The following is an 8,202-nucleotide window of genomic DNA, read 5'->3' on the forward strand; positions in this document are numbered from 1 at the left end:
CAGGTTGTTTCCCAAACAGCAAACAAAAATACGAGAATAAAGATGCAAAAGAAATCCAAATATCATCAATCATTTAATCTTAAGAATACTTATTATTAGTCGACTGAATGCTCGACAGACCTCTAAAAACAAATCTGTGACGCTGATCGTACGGGTCAGAGAATCTTCTTGTTTGTGATGACGGCTCAGTGTGACAGGTGGCTGAATGTTCCTTTAACTGGTAAACACCATCAGGACCACAAAGTGCACAGTTGGTCCTCATCACACCCCCGCTGATTGCCCCCCGACACACACACACACACACACACACACACACACACACACACACACACACACACACACACATCAACATGTCGACGCCGTCAGCTGATCCTCAGAGAGACAGACTGTCAGAGTCACGTCCTCACAGACTCTCTAAGCGTCTGTGACGACGTGTCAGAGAGCAGCGGCGTTCATCAGCACATTCAGGAGTCTGTAATCGTTTACATCCCTGCACATTTATGATGAGCACTACATCTGACGGTCGTATGTTTCCTTCAGAATGGACGGAGCGTTAAACTCCCTGAGAGTGAAGCCAGAACGTGTCGAATATGAAGTTTGTGTACAAAAGGTACAACACTGAATATTTACTCTAGAAATAATCTCTAATGTTTTCTCTGTGTGTGTGTGTGTGTGTGTGTGTGTGCGTGCGTGTGTGTGCGTGTGTGTGTGTGTGTTCACAGGGTCAGGGGGAGGTGTCATCTGGAGGATTAGTGATGGAGGGCGATTGCCTCGGCTGTATGAAGTACCTCATGTTCATCTTTAACTTCTTCATCTTCGTGAGTTGTTTTCCCGCCGCTCGCCTTTTTATTCACGTCACGATGAGATCAAAGATTTCTTTAATATTTAACTGTTGTTAAAGAAGGACGCACATCTCAGTCTGAAGTGTTAACCCTCTGTGTGCCAGCTGGGGGGCTCCTTCCTGCTCGGTGTTGGCGTCTGGGTGCTGGTGGACCCGATGGGCTTCAGGGAGATCGTGGCGGCGAACCCGCTGCTCTTCACGGGCGTCTACGTCATCCTGGCGATGGGCGGCATGCTGTTCCTGCTCGGCTTCCTGGGCTGCTGCGGCGCCATCAGGGAGAACAAATGTCTGCTGCTCTTTGTGAGTCTGAAATAAATCTGTGTTAATGAGAGAAACAGGACACTGATTGATACCGCCGCGCTGAGTCTACGCCGCTGTGAGCGCTACATACTCATGCGTTGGTGTGTCTGTGCAGCTCTGCAGGACGGGAGCTAATGTTAGCTAGCAGGCTAGCGCTAACAGTACTCATCAAATGTGTTTCTGTTTGAAATATAAATGAGCAATGAGGATCTATAACGAGGTCATGAGTCAATCAGCTGTTCCTCACATTTGCTCTCAAACTGCATTTTAGACCAATCAGTGTGAACTACTCGTGCAGGAGGAGGTTTAGAAAACATGTCTGAGAGCTCCTCTGTGAAACAGTCCTCATGTTCCTCACAGATGTTAAGAAGCGCCTCTCCACTGACTCCTCCTCTAAATCTGAACAATACTCGGGTGTGCAGCAGGCCGAGGGAGGAGGGAGACAACAAAGTCCTAAAGTGGGAATAAAGAGTATTATTATCATATTAAATACTATAGTCCTCGTCACAGTGGCAGAGGGTTCGAGTCCAACTTCTGCCCTTTGCGGCCTGTCTTCCCCCGCTCTCTCTCCTCCCAACACTTCCTGTCTCTCTACAGCTGTCCGATCTAATGAAGGCAAAAAATGGTTAAACCCTCACCTCACCCCACTCCCCTCAGGACGGAGCTACAGAGCTATGAGGGGCAGAGGGTCGCCTTGGAGGAGCCTGATCGCTGCGGTTATAACAGCCCTAAACAAAAGGCCTTGCTGAACAGGCCAGAGTGGGAACTCTTGACTTTTTGTCTATCTCTGTTTGTGGTATACTCTGTTTTCTGTGTATGTATGTTCTGGGACTTGTCTGTTTGGACAGTAACGGTGCTGTGGAAAAGAATTTCCCCTTAGGGACGATAAAGTCTAAACATGCACAAGACCGAGACCTACAAAAAGTGGTCTTTAGACCAGGACTGATCTCGAGTCCTACAACACAAGACAAGCCTCCTCTGCTTGTTAGTTCACAATATCAGCACAGGTTAAGGACGCCCTCTAGGGGACGGGACAGGTAATAGTGCACATTAACCCTCAGGCATCAGTTTCATTTACTACCCTTTTAAGATACTAAGGACAAAAAATGTCCACTTCCAAAAAACTGCTATATAAATAGAACAGATTGACATTTCTTTCTACTTTTTTTCTGCATACATCTCTTAAACAACTCCAGCCCTGATCCAAACTATCAAATATTCAATAATTTTTAGGACTTTAACCCTTTAAATGCCAGTTTGATTACTTGATGTCACTGTTGTTATTTAAGAAAAAAACACAAAAATGAGTTATTTTCCATATGACAAATATTTGGTGGCTGGGGGATTTTTTTAAAATCAGTCTTGGATATGTCAAAGATTATCCAAAATATTGACTTTGATGCATTGTTAGTTTTTGTGTAGCATCAGATTTAAAATGTAGTTCCCTGTTTGGACATTGGAGGGTTAAAATGTCCAATTTACAAAAACTGCTATGAAAATAGAACAGATTCATATTTACTCATATTTAAACAAGTGTTTAAGAGATTTATGCAAAAAACAGTAGAAAAGTGATGCATGAGGGTTAAACTAAATATGTACAGTCAGATTCTTGCTTTCATTATGCAGATTATCATTTTTATATTTCCTTAAAGGTTTCTTAGTATTCTGAGGTTTCGGCTCTGCAGTGTGGACGTGTGGTTATCAGAGTTTGTAACATGTGTTTGTGTATTTGTGTGTTCGTTTGTTTTCAGTTCTTCATGCTCATCCTCTTCATCTTCCTGGCCGAGCTGGCTGCCGCCGTCCTCGCCTTCCTCTTCAGGGAACACGTGAGTCAGATATGAGCACGCAGTGACATCACAGCAGGTCAGAGTGACCCTGTGAACGAAGGAGCCGTCGTTCAGTACGGATCGATTTGAATGAAATCTAAAGAAAAGGTCAAAGAGTCACACAGCTGGCCGCGCTAAATCCAAGAATATTTCCAAACTGCATCGTGGGTAGAAGAGCGACACACGGCTCTGTGATGTCAGAGGTCGTTTTCACTTATTACAACTGATGTTTACACACACACACACACACACACACCCACAGACACACACACACACACCCACACACACACCCACAGACACACACACACACACACACACACACACACACACACACACACACACACACAGTTATAACCCAATGCAGGTCGGGGGGAAAGGGAAGGTGGCGCTTCACACAAGCTCTGACCTGACAAAAAGAAGGACTGCATCACTGTGTGTGTGTGTGTGTGTGTGTGTGTCTCTTCAGTTAACCAGAGAGTACTTCAGCCGGGATCTTAAGCGTCACTATCAGGGTAACAACAACACGGACGTCTTCTCGTCCACCTGGAACGCCATCATGACCACGGTGAGCGTCTCTGATTATCCTCCTGTGACTTTATCCAAACCGTCTCAGGTGTGTGACCGAATCTGAGCCCGCTGCCTTCATGGACAGCAACAACTCTGTACCTGATGACCTGTTACCTAGAGATCCTGTTACCTAGAGATCCTGTTACCTAGAGATCCTGGCGGTCCGCGGCCCCCACTCGGGGGGACCGCCTATTGAACCCCTCTGTCCTCACTCTTCTCTTTCCTCTCATGATTTTGGTTTTCATGTTTTTTTTCACGTCTACTTTCAGTTCGATTGTTGCGGCGTCGTCGGCCCAGAGGATTTCGAGGAGAGTCTGTTCCGCCTGCTGAACCCGGCCCAGCTGGTCCCTGAGGCCTGCTGTCATAGGAGCAGCTACGTCAGCGTGGAGCAGTGTGTGAGTGGAGGCCCGACCTTCAGACACAACAAGGTCATTACAGCAACACACACCTTAACACTACAGCCTAACACACACACATGCAGGGTGTCAGTGAGGAGAAAGGTCCAACATGTCTGTATCAGCCTGCTAATGAGCTCATGAGCTAACACAATGAACGAGAAAGACTTCATCAGCAGCCGTCCATATAAAGTGGATCCTAGTGTTTGTATCCAATGAACAGCTGGTATTTGTTTCAGGCTAGTGAACATGTTTGAAGCAGCGAGCTGCTGAGGGGATCATAGATTAAAGTCAAAAACTGTCGTATAGTGATACTATGCTGGATGTCCAAACTAAAGGTGGACAAAGTTTCAGATCATGAGGTTAACCAGAGAGCTGCTGGCCAATCAGAAGAAAGCGGGCACATGGGGCCTTAAAGAGACAGTACCTGAAATGAGGGTTTTTACTAACGGCAGTATCAGATACATGAGATCGAAGATATTTAAACATATAAAGATATAAATCATTCACTGAAAATCTTTATTAATGTGTGTGTTTGTGTCTGTGTGTTTGTGTGTCTGTGTGTGTGTGTTTGTGTGTTTGTGTCTGTGTGTCTGTGTGTGTGTGTTTGTGTCTGTGTGTTTGTGTGTCTGTGTGTGTGTGTTTGTGTGTTTGTGTCTGTGTGTCTGTGTGTGTGTGTGTGTGTGTTTGTGTGTTTGTGTCTGTGTGTCTGTGTGTTTGTGTGTTTGTGTCTGTGTGTTTGTGTGTTTGTGTCTGTGTGTTTGTGTCTGTGTGTCTGTGTGTGTGTGTTTGTGTCTGTGTGTCTGTGTGTTTGTGTCTGTGTGTCTGTGTGTGTTTGTGTGTGTGTGTGTCTGTGTGTGTGTGTCTGTGTGTGTGTGTGTGTGTGCGTGTGTCTGTGCGTGCGTGTGTGTGTGTGTGTGTTTGTGTGTGTGTGCGTGTGTGTGTGTGCGTGTGTGTGTGTGTGTGTGTGTTTGCGTGTGTGCGTGTGTGCGTGCGTGCGTGCGTGCGTGTGTCTGTGTGTGTGTGTGTGTGTGTGTGTGTGTGTGTGTGTGTGTGTGTGTGTGTGTGTGTGTGTGTGTGTGTGTGCAGGGCTGTTACTCTGCGATGGTGGAACACTTTGAGACGTACATCTACACAGCTGGAGCTCTGTCCATCGTTGTGCTGACGGTTGAAGTACGTACCGTGTTTTGTTTTGTCTCTCTGAATAACTGACCTCCTTTCAGTTCCTGTGAGGGCGCTGATGATGATGTCAGGGGTCACTGAGGTTAATCATCCATCTATGTATTCAGTCCTCTCTCGTCTGATTGGCTGGTTTATAATAAGAATCTTAAAGTGGTCCCACCCTGTTCACTGCTTGTCATTCGACATTAAAGGTGTGAAATCGTCTCTGCTTCTCTCTGCAGCTCTTCGCCATGGGGTTCGCCATGTGTTTGTTCAGAGGAATCCAGTGACGCTGCGTCCTCACCGCTCACCTTGCCCAGCCGCCTGACCCAGCTCAGAGAACCTGTAAATTATGAAGCGTTGTTTGTACAGTGATCACGTGTCTCGTCGGTTTTGTGACATCGTTTGTACCTCACCGCTGCTTCACATCGACAGAAACAGGGAGTGACCTGTGACCTGAGGGGGCGGAGTCAGTCTGGTGTTTCTCCTAAAGGAAGGATGAACAAAGGTCCTACAGAGGATCTAGAAAAACCAAATGCAAACTTGAGTCACAGATTGTAGTAAACTAGATCGTGGTTACCACCTGATTATAACCTGGATTTAGCCTCCATGTTTGGTCTTCAGGGTCGAGGAGAGTCTGCACCGAATGATTTGGGTACATTCAGCACATTAAACCCACAGCGAGCCTCCTTCAGTCAGATCTACGTGAACGCATCGGGCCTCATGCAGGAAACCGTTTTACTGTCAGGATTATCTGCTCCAAGTCGGATTAAACAAAAAACAACAATCTGTAACTCCTCCTCCTTCAAACAGTCGATCTAATAGGACAATAACCTCCAACAGGGAGAATGGCGTCGCTCTCGTGTCCCCGCTCGCCTGTTTTCAGCGCTATGTGACTTTGTCAGCGGGTCGAGGTCGTCTGGTGAGAAGTGCGTTCGTCTTTACGGTGCTAGTTCACACAGCAGCCTTCAGCTACAAAGCAGCCAGTTAGCCCGTCTCTGTACTGTTTGATACGACGACTGAGAGAGAGAGAGAGAGAGAGAGAGAGAGAGAGAGAGAGAGAGAGAGAGAGAGAGACCATCACTACAAGTCTGAGGCTGAGCTGGTTAAGTTTTCTTTAGAGGTTGTAAACTGGTCCAGTTCTGCCCAACGAGAAGGTTTTATGATCTGTCTCACGGCTAAAGGGAAACAACAATCAGACGTAACGCTAGCTTGTATCGTTAGCGGTGTCATCGTTGTCTCATGTTTAGCAGCTTCACCGGCTGCAGGAAGTCGTCTCACCCGAGTTATGTCTCAGGTTTGATACGAAGAAATCAATAAATTCATCTGACACCAAAAAGTCGTCTCTCTCCTCGTCCATCTTCAAGTTAGCTTCAGACGTTTGAGCCTCACAACCCTCTCTCAACTAGCATGTTATAAATGATCCTCTGATGTAGACATCACGTCTTTGTCGACTTCTCCGCGGTCTGATTGTCAACAGATGTACGTTGTCTAAGAGGGGGAGGAGTTAACAGCACTGTGAGGCTTTTACGACTGTGCAGTTGCACTCAGAGACGTTCAGAGGGCGCCGAATAAGACACCGAACCGGATTCCTACATAATAGGTGTTTTCATACCAAACAGTTCTGGGAACTTTTTGAAGAGGAACTATCCAACAGGGAGTTCCCTGAGAACGACACGCCATGGGGACTCTGCCTTTTCACAGCCATGTTACCTCCTCTGAAGTGAGAAAAAAGGTTCCTCTAAACGGGTTCCAGGAACTCAAATAGTTCTGAGTTCCTGCGGTGTGGAGTGAATAAAAAGGGGGAGGGGTTTCTGAAAATGCCTACTGTTGCTTTAATCCAGAAAACGTCTTTATGTCACAGATGCTGTTTGTTGTTTAAACGTTTCCTGCGTGAGGCTCTACGTCAACAACACGAGTCACAAATGGTCAAAGCGAGGAGGCGTTTCTGCCGTCAGGATGAACCAATCACGGAGGTTCAGTTTAAAGTATTTAGATAAAAGTAGTGTTCAATATTTAACTTTGTGACCTTTACATGAGAACATCTTCAGTGTGTGTGTGTGTGTGTGTGTGTGTGTGTGTGTGTGTGTGTGTGTTTGAGTGTGTGTGTGTGTGTGTGTGTGTGTGTGTGTGTGTGTGTGTGTGTGTGTGTGTGTGTGTGTGTGTGTGTGTGTGTGTGTGTGTGTGTGTGTGTGTGTGTGTGTGTGTGTGTGTGTGTGTTGATATGTAAATATGGATCAGTAGGACTGTGCAGGTGTTCAGTGATTATTAAAATATTGCGTTTAAATTCTGTGTGCGTGTTTTAAACTTGATTTGTATAAATGTTCTTGTTGATATTAAACAGATTTTTTTCTCCGTGATGTGCGGTGTGTCATTTTTTAATCACAGGTCATCTGATAAACATTCATGTTCAGGGGCCGGCTGCACCAGCTCAGTGTGAGTTACGTTCTAACCGATGTTGTAACGTCCACACTAAGAGCGGGTTCACATCAGGGACCCGGTGGTTCAGTGGTTAAAGCTGTCCCCTCACAGCTAGGAGGTTTCTGGTTTGATTCCCCGTCTGACAGGAGTCTCTCTGTGTGGAGTCTGCATGTTCTCCCTGTGCATGTGTGGGTTCTTTCTGGGTTCTCCAGCTTCCTCCCACAGTCCAAAGACATGCTTGTTAGGTTAACTGCTGACTCTAAAGTGTCTGTAGGTGTGACTCTGAGTGTGGCTTGTTGTCTGTCTCTATATGTCAGCTCTGTGATTGGCTGGTGAACAGTGCAGGGTGTAACCCCGCCTCTCGCCCAATGACAGCTGGGATCAGCTCAAGCCCACTGCAACCCTGAATGGGACAAGCAGTGTAGAAAATGGATGGATGGATATATATTTGGTATGATGATGATGTTTTGTTGCGTCCAAAGAACCCCTGGGATGAAGGTTAGAAAAAATCTTCAAAATGTTCATGCCTATAAATCTTATTTTTTTACTTTTTGGGGTTCAGTATTCTTTGTCCTCTTCTCATTTGATGATTGGAAATGATTCAACCATCTTTTGTTTTTATCAAATGTGCTGAAGCTAATCTTTTCCTCTGGTCGCTAAATGATGTCAGATTAAAAACAAACAAACTGGG

At 45.9% G+C, this 8,202-nt stretch overlaps 1 protein-coding gene across 14 annotated transcripts in view; it reads left to right on the forward strand.

Moving 5' to 3' along the window:
* Positions 1-7,450, forward strand: part of LOC110003487 (tetraspanin-18B) — a 19,355-nt gene extending 11,905 nt beyond the window's left edge. For 13 of the 14 annotated variants that reach the window (XM_029282431.2, XM_029282433.2, XM_020658990.3 and 10 more), the window contains 7 exons: positions 723-818; positions 947-1,141; positions 2,893-2,967; positions 3,434-3,532; positions 3,804-3,962; positions 5,019-5,102; positions 5,333-7,450. In XM_029282431.2, coding sequence (XP_029138264.1) covers positions 723-818; positions 947-1,141; positions 2,893-2,967; positions 3,434-3,532; positions 3,804-3,962; positions 5,019-5,102; positions 5,333-5,380 — 756 coding nt within the window. In that variant the 3' untranslated portion in view covers positions 5,381-7,450. The remainder of the gene's footprint in view (positions 1-722; positions 819-946; positions 1,142-2,892; positions 2,968-3,433; positions 3,533-3,803; positions 3,963-5,018; positions 5,103-5,332) is intronic. The other variant, XM_065952545.1, reaches the window with a different exon arrangement.
* The last annotated feature ends 752 nt before the right edge of the window (positions 7,451-8,202 follow it).

Source organism: Labrus bergylta, chromosome 3, assembly GCF_963930695.1.
Source record: "Labrus bergylta chromosome 3, fLabBer1.1, whole genome shotgun sequence".
NCBI classification, from domain to species: Eukaryota; Metazoa; Chordata; class Actinopteri; order Labriformes; family Labridae; genus Labrus; species Labrus bergylta.